This window comes from Solanum verrucosum, unplaced genomic scaffold (assembly GCF_900185275.1).
Source record: "Solanum verrucosum unplaced genomic scaffold, falcon-dt-bn FXZP01000274.1, whole genome shotgun sequence".
NCBI lineage: Eukaryota > Viridiplantae > Streptophyta > Magnoliopsida > Solanales > Solanaceae > Solanum > Solanum verrucosum.
In genome coordinates this window covers 877,917-894,516 of record NW_026020258.1, presented here as the reverse complement: position 1 = coordinate 894,516, position 16,600 = coordinate 877,917, and the positions used below count along the sequence as shown (strand labels likewise).

Sequence of the window (16,600 nt, the reverse complement as noted above, 5' to 3'; positions counted from 1 at the left end):
TACAAACAACACACCATTATTTTACCAGAACATAAATAAAGTAAAAAAGGGTTTTGGGTTTCCTCCCAAACAACGCCTTAGTTAACGTCGTGGCACGACACAAGTCCACCTTTAAACCTCATTCTTGGGGTTGACCATAGTGTCACTAGGCAAACCCTCTTGTTGTCTTGGATTGAGATGAGACAAGATATGACCCATTTGGGTCTCTAACTGTTTGATCGAAACTTAATGAGAGGTGACGGTCTGACTAAGAGTGGACAAATCTTCTTTCATGCCTTTAACATTTTGACTGACCCTTCTACTTTGTTGAGGATAGGTGAGAGCATATCCTCAGACCTACCACCTTCCGAGTCCTTGGGATTTTGGCGCTCATGGGGAGGCACATATCTATCCTTCTTCCCATCCTTCCAATTCGGATTACGGTCCCTCCATTCACGATATCAATCCTTCCAGCCTTCATCTCTAGCCCAACCTTGGTTACCACCCTGCCTTGGGTAGTTTGAACGATAGCCACCGCCTTGGCTGGCTAGAAAGTTTACCTCCTCGTTATACAAAGCTTCAAACTTCATCTCCTCAGAATTCGCACACCCGACCCCCACGGCATTGACACCACGGGCACCAGCCCCCATGACATTTTTAGATAGAATGTCAAGATATGTCATGATCTTGGCCATGTTTTGGTCTCTCTCATGATCTTTTTCAATCAGCTGCTTAGATAGCTTGAAGATGAGAGGAGAGACTTGGTCCTCGCGAGTGTACCACACTCTGTTGATAGTTGTCATGCTATCTAAAAGTTGGGCTACTACTGCATATGGCTACTGCATTAAGCCTCCAGGTGAAAGTTGGTCAGCGACTCCTTTGTTTACTGAGTCCAAACTTCAATAAAAGTACTGCAGCAGCACATTATTGGGTAAACCATGGGTTGGGCATTGAAGTACCAACTTTTTGAACCGTAACCAAGTCTCATGCAGAGGCTCTCCTTCCAGACGCTTGAAGCTTTGAATGCTATCTTGAAGGGTCATCATCTTCGAGGGAGTGAAAAATTGCACCTAAAATGTGGTTACCAATTCCTCCCAGGAAGTGATGGATTCACGCGGCAACTCGGCCAACCATTTGCACGCCTCTCCCATCAACGAGAAAGGGAATAATCTTAACCAGACTGACTCCTGAGAGATATTTTTGAATGAGAATGGTCCGCACATATCCACGAAGTTACAAAGATGCTCGTGAGGATCTTCGCAAGCCAACCCGCTGAAAAGTCCCTTTAATTGCAAGAGTTGCAACATAGTGCTCGTTATGTGGAACACTGCATTTCCCTCGGTTGGAGGTAACCGGATAGCTCCAATACCTCCCATGAGATGAGGACCTTTGATCTTGGGATCTTGGACATCGTTGATATTTCTGATATCATCTTGGTGGCCCACCTGGCTACTGTTGCTACCGTTAACACTCATGCTTTCTGAAATATTCACACACAAGCAAACAAAACAAAATTAAAGATTAAGTGAGTAAACTACAATTAAGAAGAACAAAAAATTTACTAAACTAAGAATTCTCAAATAACACCACTCCCCGGCAGTGGCGCCATTTTGATGGTTGCGTAATCAAAACACAACTTCCAACGCAAGTGTCTACGTTCGTACAATAGTAAAGTAACCCAACCAAGGGTTGGGGTCGAGTCCCAAGGGAGTGGGCTTGAGAATTAATAGAAGAATAAAATTTAGTTCTAATTAGTCATAGCTAAAAACATTTTCGAAATAAACATGTTAAATCTAAGGGGTGACGCAAACGTCAATTATCAATGGGGGTTTGTGACAAGTACACAAAAATAGCAAAAATACGTAGAGATACGAATAGGGAGACGAGATTCTTGGGATGTGATAAGAATACGGGCTAGACTAGACTATTGGGTACATGCTTTTGATAGTGAATCCGTTGAGTATTTGTGACTAGGCTAGACTATAGTGGGGTAAATTCTCTCTCGAGCAACTTACCCCGAATCAAATGGGTTCCTCTCGGACACCCACTTGTCGCATGAAGAACAACCTCACCCTTAGCCCACTCACTCTCTCGAGCTGAGTGTGTGGGAGAAGGACTATGGTTCACTCTCTCAAGCTGAACCTTATGTCGACCCACTCCCACCAGCCATCAATTTAGTAGTCTTAGTTTTACGACCTCTCTCTCTCTAGCAAGCCAAAAATACAAAGGTGAAGTCATATTTGCAACTACAATTTCATTAAGTTCCACCAAAACTATTAAACGAAATCACATCTAAACAACAAATAAACCATCAGCAAGCAAGACCCAACAATTAATCTAACCCATATTCACAAAATCACACATGTAAAAGAGATAGAAATTTATACCAATATGAGTTTGCATTCAAATGGGTATGAAGATTTAGGTCTCAAAACAAGTAAAGAGTAAAGAATCCACAAGACCCAAGTCCAAATTTTTGGATTTAAAACCCTTTGAATCTTCAAGTTCTTCAAAACCCTCTCCAAACTTAGAACTCAAAATTCTATGTTAAAAATTTTATATTAAAAATCTGATATTAAGCTACAAATCTCAACGAGAATTTATAGTTTTCAAAATACTGTGTTGTAGCGGATCATTCGGCGTCATTAGTCGAGATTGCCGATCAACTCGGCGATCCCCCCTTTGGTAAGTTTCATCGCCATTTTGCTCTATCCTTTAACATCGTAGTGTTTGGATCATTGGGCGACATAGTACTACTTCATGAAACTGCTCGACGACACGCTGACTGCTCCTTTTCACTGCCGATTTGATCCTTTCTTTTAGGGCTTAGCACACTAGAACAAAAGGCGAGGTGAAATCATTTGGCGACACGCCGAATAGCTTCGGCGATCCGCAGATCTTCATTTCTCCATTTTTTCATCTTCCGTTGTTCCTTTTTGCTTAATTGTGTCCATGCCTTTGTATCCAAGTCTAAATACCTGAAACCTAAGGTATTTTATCAGTTTTGAGACAAAACATGCATTTGAGGACACTAATTCTATCAAAACATATCCCTAAATGAGTCCAATTTGTGGACTCATCACTTAGCTCGCCAAAGATGTTCGACGACTCGCCGAATGGATCAGCTAGTATGTCTGCAATAGATTTTTTGTGCTTATGTTTGATTTTCTCCTAATTTGTTCCGATATTTTGCAGATATGGTACTTACAAATATAACCACGCAACCTCAGATGAAAGCATAAGGCATAACCATAAACCGTGGGGGGGGGGTCAAATCCTCCAAAGAGGAAAGGAGAAGAACTCCATCGGGAGATAAATGAAAATGAAAGAAGCACATAGCTAGGAAAGGAGTAGCTATTGAAACCCATGTGGAATTTTTTGAACCAGAAGACGAAGACCTTTTGACTCATCGAAGGAGTAGACGCCAAGCTATATCTCAATCCTCGCCCACCAAAGTTCCCGCAGTTGCCACTTTCCTGAAACAGATTCAGTGCCAGCTCAGGCACCTCCAATGGCCCCTTACCCCTATCATTCCTCCACCTAGACTGCTAAACAGATTGAAATGTGATGGGGTACGGACCATCCTAGAGGATAAACTATTATCTACGGAGGGCCTGGAAGGCAAGTATCCCGATGTGATTGACACCTTCCGATACCATGAGTTTGAGCAGTTCACAAGTCCCTGAGGCCCTAACATTCCTTCTTGGGATAGGGAATTTTACACAGCTTATGGGGAGTTGGTGCCCAAGAACAAGAAGAAGGCAAACGAGTTTTGACCGATAAAGTCGGTCATGGTAAGAGGCAAGGAAGTTGAGTGCCACAACGAGTATATTAACACTATATTGGGTAAACCGTTGCACTCTGTACTTCCTTACGAGGGGTTTCCTTTTGTTCAGTCCCTAGATGATTTGAAGGGTTGGTTGGCTCCTTTGATTTTTGACACCACCCTGAGATGGATCGGGGTAGGAGCCCCTATTGAGAAAAGGGACTTGAACATTGCTGCCAGGTTCTGGTTTGGTTTCATCAGCAGCACCATAATTCTATCCCGGAACGAGTCCATTTTGCACCATCCTAAGGCAGCTTGCCTTGGTTTTATCATGTCTAGGAGATGCATTGACCTGGGACTGCTGATTTCACAAGATATGGCCATGAGAGACAAACAGGACCTGACTTCTCTGCTATTTCCAGTCTTGATCACCGAGCTATGCCAGCGTGCTGGAGTACCTCAGGACACTACGAGGGATATTGAGATCACCCCGTCTTCCTCCACTGACATCCGGCATATTGAGATCGAGTACACATGATAGTAGGTTGACAGGAGGAGATCAGCTCTGGTAGATATTTCCCTAGAGGTCAATATTGACACGTTAAAAATAGAGGCATCTTCGCCGACTCTGGCCTCTAAGCCTTTAAGTACACCTGCCCCTTTCTCTTATTCACAGGTCCCAGGTGTTTCATCATCCTCCCAGTCCGCCAATATTACTTAAGTGATGATCCTGAAAATGGGGAATCTGGCCTATTCAGCTGATGTGAGGGCTAATCGATTGGAGAGATCCTTCCCAAGGATGATTGACAGTGCTATCTTGGCTGCACTGACCCCCCTTAGGGCCTCTATTGATGATCTGGCTACTAGAGTCACTGCTTGTGAGAGCAGACAGGGGGAGACATCCGAGGTTTCAGCTTTGAAAGCCAGAGTAGCAGATTTGAGGAAGGACATAGACCATTTGAAGTCTACCGACTTCAGTTCATTGATTCAGGGTCCAGATGACAAGGATGCTCCTGAAACCTTGGGGATTCTTCCGGCTACCACCGGAGAAGTGTAGAGGGATGGCACAATATATGAGGAGTCAGATATAGAGACCGACGAGGAGCTGATAGCAGCACACGATGAGGAGATGAGAGATAACCGAGATAAGAGTATATTCAGAGAGTTGTCAGATCTTGTAGAGACGATTGTGCCGCTGGTGACCCAGACATCACCGACTGAGACGTCAACAACAACTCCTAGTGGATCTGCACTGATATTCCTTCTGAGGTTACTCCGGGGCACTGATGCCCATATTCAGTACTAAGGCCCCGACAGATGGAGCGATTGTGTAGACAAGACCTTTCTTTACCTCCCTCTCTGTCTTACTTACTTTTACTTTTGGATACTTTCATTCGCATTTGAGGACAAATGATTTTTGTTTGTGGTGGGGTGAGGCCCAACTTTGTGCATATTCATTTTGATTATATATTTTGGGTTGTGAGCTATTATTGTGTTATTACACTACTTTTTTTGTGGATGATTGAGCTTGTGGCTCCTCATTTTAAATTGCAAATGATTTAGACCCTTCCAATTTTTTTTGCCACCCCTTGTGTGATTGAATGTGGCTGTTCTTTTGCAAAATTTGAGTCTGGGTTCCGATCAATACCGAGGACTTAAATATTTCTCTTAATCAAACAAACATGAATGTGCGGCTACAATGAGGCCATATAAAGTTGCATAGAAAATATGTGAACTCTTTGCATCTCGTTATGACTAGCCTAGTATCGAATTGAGTCTCTTGTGATGATCATTGCACACTAGCGAAAGTGTGAAGTCTTGTTTGACTTTAGTGTCGATGTCTTGTGTGATGAGCTTACTGTGAACCATGCATGAATACACCTAGAATTTACCCCGTTGGTCCGATCAACTAAGTAAGACTATCTCTTGATATGATATTAGACAACTTCAAAAAGTGTGAGCCAGTTTGACAGATACCTCTTTGTGGCCTATCTTGTGAGCATGTGTGAACCTCTTTTGAACACCCCTTGAGCCTTACCTTCCTTTGGAAGAAACTTGATGAATACTAGTCCTTTCTTTATCCATTACCCATAATCCTTATGAAGTTGTGGTTAGTTGAATATCTAACTTAGGCCAAAAACGTAAGTTGGGGGTGTGGTGAAAAGAGAAGGCAAATCAAGAAGTGCAAGAAAGTCCCTCTTACCCATGGTTTTGAGAAAAATGGAACCCCTCCATATAAAAAAAAGAGAAACGAGAAAGAAAAAGAAAAAGAAAGATAAAGAAAGTTGTGGAATAAAGTACAAAAGAAATGGGATTTCCAAACAATTCATGGAAAGTGAATAATAGGATGACTTATGAGCATAGAGTGATGAATGAATAGGAAAGGAAGTGTTGTGAGCACCACGTTTCATGAGGATAAAAGTCACTGAGCCTAGATGACCATACCTTTGCACTCAGCCCATTACAAGCCTTGAAAAGACTTTTGATCTTGAGTAAGCCGCAACAAATGTTGATTGGAAAATACGGGCAAACCTATTGGTGAAAGCATGCATTGTGTTCTTCATTGTGAGAGTGAGCATTTCATTTGATTCCAGAACTTTAAATGATTAAACCTTTGTGTGTGAATATGGAATCATTCCTTGTGTGAGGGCATTTGAACACTTTGGTTGTGCTTGAACTTGCATTTGAAGCAAGTACTGTGAGCATGAGATTCTTTGATATTGGTGAGTCACAACTTGAATCTTTGAGTGCACATTTGATCTTTGCATAAGTAAATTGAGTCTTGTTGTGTGCATTCTTGATTGAGTCTTGTGTAGTACTATTCGAGATACCCTTTTTGAACAGTTAAACTTGAGTTTGCTTGAGGACAAGCAAAGGTTTAAGTTGGGGGTGTTGATGAGTCCACAAATTGGACTCATTTAGGGCTATGTTTGGATAGAATTATGTCCTCAAATGCATATTTTGTCTCAATATCTGATGAAAACCCTTAAGTTTCAGGTATTCAGAGTTTAAGGGAAAGCATGGACACTACTTAGCAAAAAGGAACAAAGGCAGCCAAAAGAACGAAGAAATAAAGATCTAAGAATCGCCGAACCCGTTTGGTGAGTCGCCAAAAGGTCTTATCCTCGCCTTTTTTTCCAGTGTGCTGAGCCCTAAAGGAAAAGATCAAATTGGCGGTGAAATGGAGAAGTCGACGTGTCACCGAGAAGTTCCACAAAGTAGTACTATACTACCCAATGATCCAGGACGTGAAGATACTGAAGGCAAGAGCTGAAAGGCGATGAAGCAGACCAAAGGGCGGATCGCTGAGTGTATCGGTGATCCCGACTAACTGCGCCACATGGCTCCTTCGCAACACATTTTCTGAAAATTATAAGTACTAGTTCAGTTTTTATTCTTAGTAGACAATTTTAGTTGTATTAAGTTTAGAATACAATTTTGAGAGACAATATTCTCTCTAAGTTAGAAGAGGATTTTTGAAGAACTTGAAGATTTAAAATGTTTCAACTCCAAGATTTTGGACTTGGGTCTTGTGGATTCTTCACTCTTGACTTGTTTTAAGACTTAACCTTGCATATCCATTGATGGGAACTGAGATTGGTATAACTTTTTTTTATCTCTTTTACATGTCTAGCTAAAAACCAATTCTTGGGGTGTGATTTTGTGAATATGGGTTAGTTATCTATTGGGTCTTGCTTGTAGATGGTTTATTTGTTGTGTAAATGTGATTTCGTTTAGTAGTTGTGGGGAACTTAATGAAATTATAGTTGCAAATACGATTTGACCTTTGTGTTTTCGGCTTGCTCGAGAGAGAAGTCATAAAACTAAGATTACTAAATTGATGGCCGGTGGGATTGGGTCGACATGAGGTTCAGCTCGAGAGAGTGTACCCTAGTCCTTCTCCCACACACTCAGTTCTAGAGAGTGAGTGGGCTAAGGCGGAGGCTGTGCTTATAGCGGCAACTCGGTGTTTGAGAGAAACCGAGTTGATTCGGGGTAAGTTGCTCGAGAGAGAATTTACCTCTACTATAGTGTAGCCTAGTCACAAATATTGAATGAATTTAATATAAAATGCATGTACCCAATTATCTAGTTTAGCCCGTATTCCTATCACATCCCAAGAATCTCGTCTCTATATTCATATCTCTTTTTATTTTTGTTCATTTTTCTTTTTACTTGTTTACAAACCCTTCATTGATAATTGACACTCGTGTCAAACCCTTTAATTTGTCATGTTTTCATTTGAAAAAGTCTTTAGCTACGGTTAGCTTTAGCACTTTCGTGCTTAACCACTAATTTTTAGGAACCGCTCCTTGGGACTCGACCCCAACCCCTGGTTGGGTTACTTTACTATTGTACGATCGTAGACACATGCATTGGAAGTTGTGTCTTGATTACGCAAACATCAGGCAGTCCTTCATAAAGTGACCAGGTTTGCCACATTTATGACAAAGATCATTTGCATCTGCTATTCTGCTGATCGAAGCTTTCTTTTGAAACCCTCCATGTTTTTTGATAATCTTCTGAAACCTTCTGGTGACATATGCCAGTTCATCCTCCTCCTCAGTCACATAATTTTGAGATGTTTTCTAAGCAACTGATTTCCCCTTCTTTCCCTCCTTCATGTTTGTCCCCTGTTTCTTGTTTAGCTCATAAGTTTGGAGATTTTCGATCAGTTCATCCATGGCAAGTGTCTTCAGAATTTTTCTTCGGTTATAGCATCCACTTTGCTTTCCCATGACTTGGGAAGAACTTTGAGAATCTTTCAAACTTTTTTGCTTAGGGGAATAGTCTCACCTAGGCACCTTAGTTCGTTGGTTATAGAGGTGAATCTTGAGCTCATCTCGAAGATAGTTTCACCTTCCTTCATACAGAAGTTCTCAAATTGAGTCGTAAGCATATCGACCTTAGACTCATTCATTCGTTGTGTTCCCTCATGGGCTGTTTGGAGGCAGTACCATATCTCTTTGGCTGTCTCATAGGCTGAGATTCCATTGTACTCGTCTGATCCGATTCCACATACCAGAATCTTCTTTACTTTGTAATTCTTCTCTATCTTCTTCCTGTCTATTTCATTATACTCCTTTCTGGTTTTGATAACTGTAGTGGTGAACTCTCTATCTTTCACCTCCTTTGTGGGAATGTACGGTCCATCAAGAATAACGTCTCATAGCTCATTGTCCTCAACATTGATGTAATCGTGCATGCGATTCTTCCACCACCCATAGTATTGACCATTGATGCGGGGTGATCTGGTAGAAGACTGACCTTCATTTATATTGGGTGGAGCAACCATTGCTTCAGGATCTTTTCTTTTCTTGGTGTTACCCAAATCAAAAAGTCAGGCTCTAATACCACTTGTTGGAATGTATGTGTCCACTAGTTACGATAAGACCAGGTCCTCAGTATGATTTATAGTGATATAAAAGTAAATAACTGTTGAAAGTAAAGATTGTACACCCAACTTTACGTGGAAACCTCCTTGCTCAAGGTAGTAAAACCACGACCTGTCTCACAGGAATTTTGAAACTGCTTTTACTAATCTTCACAAGCAAAAGTAAAACCCAGTTTACAACATGAGATTAGCTTGCTAATCCCCACAATAAGTAATACTGCCTATGACTTAAAATGAGCCTAAGCAGATACAACACTGCCCACTATACTAACCATCGATTAATATAGACTTTGACGTAAGACATTATGTTACTCACAACTAAGTTCTTACAATGATTTACCCAAGGTTGAAACGTTTCTATCACAAGCGAAATGATTCCTACAATATATGCACAAATACAAGCAATCAAAATAACATCTGAAACAAGAAGCAATAATGCAATCTATCAGGTCCTTTGCTATTTTGAAGCTTGAATATCTCTATTTGAATGAATGATTTAATTTGTTGTTTGTGTGTTGAATATATCAACCATGAAGAGCTGTTTTCCAACGTACAAACAACCTCATCCGTTTTGATTGGTTCAGGACACTGGCGCCTCACCAACGACTGATGTGACAGCTTGCCACTTGTCTAGCATATAGACCTATACGAGCATACTTTGCAGAGGACCGTATCCCTGCACTTGTGAGGATATCATCAAAGTATTCGAAAGCATTAATACTTATCACGCTGTGCATATAGTTTTCCAACATAGTCATCTCCAATTATAATCATCTGACTCTATTTGAATTTTTAGTGTTGACGCCTCAGCCGTCATTTAAGGATTAGAGGCTTTGTAGATGTTAGATTCACCATTTAAGACTTATTTGAGGAGTATGGTATGGGTTGAGATCTGGGAGATTTGGGTGAATTCTTTTTTGGAGCCGAAACACCCCGATAGGATTAGAGGTACCAAATGAGCGATTTGAGCTGTCTTTTAGAAGTTCAAAATGGATTGAATTTACAAATGAGCGGGTATTGACCCCCAATAAGTTACTTGGACAATGGGTAGAATTGTGGGTCATAATCAAACTTGTCTGATTCTTACTACGTTTTAATTGGTTTTTTTTTCTAAGTAAAAGGCACCAAAAAGAAAGCTAACTACGTACAATTTTTAATTGTTTAATTTTCTCTTTTATATTTTTTTGGTACTTAATAAGATATTTTTTTTCTTTATTATGACTATATATAACATATCAACAAAAAAAATTATCTTTTTAAAATGAGTAGGTCAATAACTAGCTCAAACTTGAACCTGTTGAGTTTGATTTTTTCCACCCCTAAATGGGATGCGCCAGTCTTTTTTTTTGGTGTAGCCACAACATTTCACGATCACATAATAGGGCCTAGGAACGCATCACGATTGTGTGTGACAAGTCATGTTTGTGAAGAAGGTTTGATTGACTACTTTCACTGTCGCGAAACCTCTAATGTGTACGCAACTATAGATGCAGTGACACATCTCACCTACCCTTCATTGCAATTTAGGCGTGTCAATTTGATTGAGCTTCACTATGTGGCAATGTAGATGTGATCACATTAGCACTCCAAATTTTGTTATGTAGTTTTAGAAACTACAAATACATATTTTTAGGATTTACTTGAGAGTTCAATTTTCATATGATTTTTAAGTTCTTGGAGTGTAACTTTTGTAGGAAACATATGCTCATTTTCATTTTGACATTGCGAACGAGTTATTGAGGATCTAACATACTCTTTTGGTTCTTGATTTTAATACTTGATCCTTGTAAACATGCTTTTTTAAGATTTTATTTCATCTTCTGCAATAATTATGGGTAAGTAACCCTATAGCTAGGGTTGTGGAACCCTAAAAGAAGAGTAACAACGTAAAGTTGTCTTGTTAGAAATTCTAGATGATATTTCTTGGTGTATGATTAGTTTTTTCGATTTGGATGGGTTCTAATGAAAGGCATGCATTAGAATTCACTTGTATTCTAAATTTACTTGAAAAAATAGGTTAGGATTGGCAAAAAAGAACTAAGCACAATGATTTGAGAATTGTGCTCCATCTAAAGACTTGAGACCTGACGGATAGAGTCTATGCGCGACATAGGTTGATAATCGTTAAAGAAACACAAGTACCGCAAGGACTTAAGGTGCCATCTTCTACATGAACCAAAAGGACTCTAGATGTACTTTAGAAGTCAACCGTTTTACACCGAAGACTACTTATTTAGAGTTTTGTTGAGGCAACTGAATCAAAGTTACAACCTAAAATGGGAAGCCACAACCTTAGTTTCACATTCTTATTGTTAAACACAATCAATCTTTAGGTATTCATCTTACGAAATCACACTCTTTAAAAAATTTACTTTACGTGTCATTTTAGAAATAAAGACCATCTATTTTTATTATGCCTAAGAGTAATATTCTTGATGAAATTTGACCCAACCTTGTTTGGATTCTATATTTTACAATGATCAGTTCATGCATTTTCAGAGCTGTAATTTGGGTGTATCAAATTTTGACACTGTTGATGTAGGATATAGTTTAGATATTAATTTAAGTGTAATTTTGACGCTTAGCCTTTATTTCTCATATCACTTTCTTTTGTTGTTGTTGTGCTATATCAAGTTAACTTAGTTCATATTTGATATTAGAAGTAAAGGAAAAACTTTACTTCTTATTGATCTCAAACTTGAAAAGACACTAAGAAACTAGAGAAATCTACTTGAATAACCATGTCGAGTAATAGGGGATCAAACAACACTAAAGGAAATTAAAGTCACACAAGTTAAAGCTAAACTGTGATTTGAACATTAGGATCAGATAAAAATTAGAAGATTGGTTTTGCTAGTGCTATCAACCCCCTCCATTAGTGAGAACAACTACTTTCCACATTAATGCAACTATGCTACATCTATTGAACCAAATGGATTGTTTGGTGGTCACAGTCTAGAGGATCCAAACAAGTTTCTGAGGACTTCATTAGGATATTCTTAGTATTTGCTTTTCCAGGGATCTCGGGATGGTATTCGTTTGAGGTTGTTTCCCTTCTCTATCAAAGATGAAGCTACAACTTGACTTTGCAAACTACCCTTGGGGTTGATCACCACATAGGCTCAGTTGGTTACTATGTTTCTTGAGAGGTTCTTCCTTCCATCAAACAAGATTCAGCTTAGGGATGAGATTTAAAACTTCAAACATGAACTAGGGGAGGCCCTTCATGAAGCGTGGTTGAGGTTCGGAAGAAAGTTATTGCACTACCCAAATCATAGGGTGCTAGATGAGTTGATATTGGAGTACTTTTATAGCTTTATGTCGTGAACAAATTGGTGCCAATAATATTTTTAAGGGGTCGCTGATTACATTTGAGCAGGCAAGCTATGTTAGACAAAGTTATGAAAACCAACAAAGTCTTGCATATAAGAGAGTGTGAAGTAAACAGATTGGCACTGATAATGTTCAACTATACCTCATGTATAAGGAATATGCGGTCATATACAAAGACAATACCTAACTTTTAAGGTCATGGTCAAACTACAAGAACCAACAGAAATGATTATGCTTGTGATGACCCTCCAGGTTATTTCCCAATCTTCTCGGCATTTAGAGATTTTCTGTAGCAACTCCAAGTTGTTTATGACTTATTGGCGCTGACAATCTTGTCGCCTAGTCATTCGTTTTAGTTTTGTGCAAGTTTTTCCATTTTGGAGTTTCTGAAGTTTGAATAGTTGACTTTGGTCAAAACTTCAAGTAAACGACTCTAGAATGTAATTTTGGTGGATTTTTTTAGCTCCAAAATGTCAACTTTGAGTTAGTAGAAATTCACAACATTCTTACAACAACTATGGATGCTACTCACAAAAATTTTCAGCCAAAAAAGTAAAAAGTTCAAATAATGACAAATTTACCCTTAGAAGTGACGTCACCTAAATCCATCATAGATCCAATTCATGTACTACATAAACTCAAATGGGTTACTCAGATTTCAACCCCAATTAAAATTCAAAGCACTCTACCAGAGATTTCAACTTGCATTTTTACTCAATCAAGCACAACCCAGACCTAAACATTCAAAGAACAAAAACTCATTTTCATTGAACCAAAATCTAAACTCTAATCATAAAGGGGTTTGGAGGAAATCAATTAAAGATGGAATCATTTGCACAATACAATATTATAAAAGCTTGAAACAATGAAAATGGATTAACATTCCAAACTAGTTGAAGAATGTGATAACTAAAAGCTTGGAGTGGAACTTTTGAGCTTGACCTCAAAGGATATACTGACCTTTAAATTGGACTATTGAGAGAAGATGGAGTTTGTGTTAGGATGGAGGTGTGGGAAATGGGTGGCTTAGAGGAAGAAAATGGATGTTTGAAGTTGGGGAGTGTATGGAGAAATGGAGAGAGTGAAGTGGGGAAGTAGGAAGAGTGGAAAAAGAATGAGGAATGAGAAGAAGGGTTGAATAACCCTTGGGTTCTTTTTCGGTCAAAATCCTAACTTTGGGTCTCGAATGAGTCAAAATTCAAAAAAATTCAAAAATAACTAATTTGTGTTGGATCGACGTTTCTCTGGTGCCCTCATGCCAGTTGCAAGTTCACACAGAAGTTGAATTTTGTCGCGAATATAGTGTGTCACGCTGGCTTTGGACCTGCATTATAGGGTTTGGAACCTACAGTCCACCGGTCTGGTGCAAGTACAACTTTTTCTTTCCAATTTACTGTTTCATACTTATGTTTGGTTGTTTGAAAATGAAGTTTCACCATTCTAGCATTGATGGCCATAATGACCAATTTCTTCATTTTTTACTCGACATCTTTTTTACATCCATGAAACAAACCAAAAATAACAAAAAGTGAAGTAAGAAGAAATTTAAAGACACATGGGTTCCCTCCCCAAAATGCTTGAGATTTAACTGCCCGGTACAATGAAAGTACCTCATTGTTCAACCGATTTCCAATCGTACCTCTTCTTCGCATGGACCTTAAACAAGCTTGTCCATTGCTTCAAGTACCGACTCCACCCAACATTCATCTAGTGGCTTCATCAGCCTTGCAAACATTAAACCTTAGGTCATCATCCTAACTTTAAAATTGAGTTTTCCTAGCTCCGCAACTACTAATGCATACTCCATGGTAAGGAATGATTGGCCTAAAATTATAGGCACCTCAATATCAATTTCATAATCCAACACTACCAAATAAACCGAGAGAATAAACTTGTCTACTTTGACCAAGATGTCAAATAGGATTCCAACCGACATTTTATAGAGCACTCCACCATTGGAAACCTCATCAGTGTGGGTTTTAGATCTCCTAGACTCAAGTACTTGAAAATCACAAGGGGCATCAAGTTTATACTTTCCCCTAGATCACACAATGTAACGACCGGAGAGCACCCCCTAGTCGTTACCGGTGTATTCGACCTCGAAGAGGTCTTATACAAGCCCTTAACATTCATCATAACATGTATCATAGAATAAAATCACGGAAAATTTAAAACTTTTACTTTGGAAGTTCAACTTCACTTCATACATGAATAATAGAATCTAACTTCGTCACAACGCACCATCTAGACATAGAAGTATCGAAAATGGGACTTTGCCTTTACATCAATAAGAAGTCTTGAAAATAGGAAGTACAACAATGTCTTTCAATATAAGCAAAGAACTAAACATAGAAGCTAGATCATAGGGTCTTGTCCTCGGACTTGAGGACTCACCAACTTAGGGAAGCAACTCCAAGTGTCTTGAGAAGTAAGCTTGAATCCTTAGCAGCCCAAACCTACATGTTTGGGAAAAAGAGAGAAAATATGGGTTAATACAACACACGTACTAAGTATGGCTACTATGCAGAAAAACCATTGAAACATGCAAAAAAGGACATTTTATTCAAAACATGCTTTTTGCCAAGTAAATCCAATATGCACACAAATTAAGTATCATAGTCCAAACCAACCTAATATCATCCCAACATGTAGACAGCCCAAGCAATACTAGTGCAATGCAAAGAATAGAACCACATAACCCTATTCGAAGCCAAGTATCACATTAAGCAACCTACTTCATGCATACATTCATAAGATCATATTTCATCATAACTTACCACATTCATAATGATCATACATAACATAGCTTCAACATACATAAGTCATAATAAACATAACTAAAGAGAACACTACTACAACCATCTCTTAGGATCCCACAAGTGCAATGTGCAAGAGAAGTCCCATACCCTCCCTTACACTATGTAGAAACCCTTAAGAAAGCCCTAGTAAGAGTTCACACCTTTCATACCTTCATTTACTTTTACATTAGGAAAATATTGCAATAACCGACATAGACCATGAGAGCTACATGGAATCTGGTGTTCTACTCCCACACCGAAAAGAGAGGGTTAACACTTTCCTAAGCTGTAACCATTCGTACATAGCTATCTAGGTGGATCCACTAAGCTAGAGTCTTATGTGGGTACATAGTTCAGGGTCAAGGAGATTGCTTCTAGAAACCCTAACTTACTAAATGTGGGGGTTTCCATCTCATGAGACAACACATTCTTCTCTAGTTTCCGGACGTCGTGGTCGTTTCTTGACGTTTAGACTTTTACTCTTCTAAACCAAGTCAATTACATTAGTTTAGGTTTATAAACATCATTTTGACTATTTTTAAGTCATTATTCATAAGGTGAGGCTCTAACTTAAGTCATAGAATTTCTGAGGTGTTACCATATCCCCCCCTTAGGATCATTCGTCCCCAAATGTCACTTGGACTTCCTTCTAGGGAGACAATGACTCAAACTAGCAGCACAACAACCAGTCACATCAACAACATCAAATCATCATATCATATAGGGATTTAATCCACAACATTACTATGCTCAAAACTCTTTACTTCACATAAGTATAGGAGGAACTACCTTCTCCATATTCAATGAGCATAAACATATATATTAAGCAATCAACAAGACATTTCTTTAACAAGACAACATCAAGCATGCTTATTACAACTCTCATGAAGACAACATCACACAACATCTATGGGTGCAATATCAACCATAAGAAACAAAATTCATGAAAACTCAAAATACAACTCAAGCATGAATTTTCACAGAAATATGCACATACAAGGAAATCATGTCATAATCATCAACGCACATGATTTTTCATTTTATACCAAATTAAGAGAGACTACTAACCTCAACTATGGTTAGGAGTAGGATGAAAAAGATGAGGGTAGCGGGACTTCATGTCGGCCTCGGCCTCCCATGTTGCACCTTCAACTAGGTGGTTTTTCCATATGACTTTTACGGAGGCAACCTCTTTATTCCTCAACTTCTTAACTTGATGATCTAGGATTTCGACCGAAACCTCTTCATAAGAAAGGTTCTCATTCACCCCTAAACCGTCTAGAGGGAGAATGGACACCCGGTCACCTATACACTTCTTTAACATAGAAA

General features: G+C 39.1%; 1 protein-coding gene across 1 annotated transcript; it reads right to left on the bottom strand.

The window, feature by feature from the left end:
* Positions 1–440: 440 nt before the first annotated feature.
* On the bottom strand, positions 441–1,454 carry LOC125833330 (uncharacterized). Its single transcript, XM_049512473.1, has 2 exons — positions 1,065–1,454; positions 441–815 (listed from the first exon to the last, which is right to left on the bottom strand). The coding sequence occupies exons 1-2, from the start codon at positions 1,452–1,454 to the stop codon at positions 441–443; spliced, it is 765 nt and encodes a 254-aa protein (XP_049368430.1).
* Positions 1,455–16,600: the final 15,146 nt, after the last annotated feature.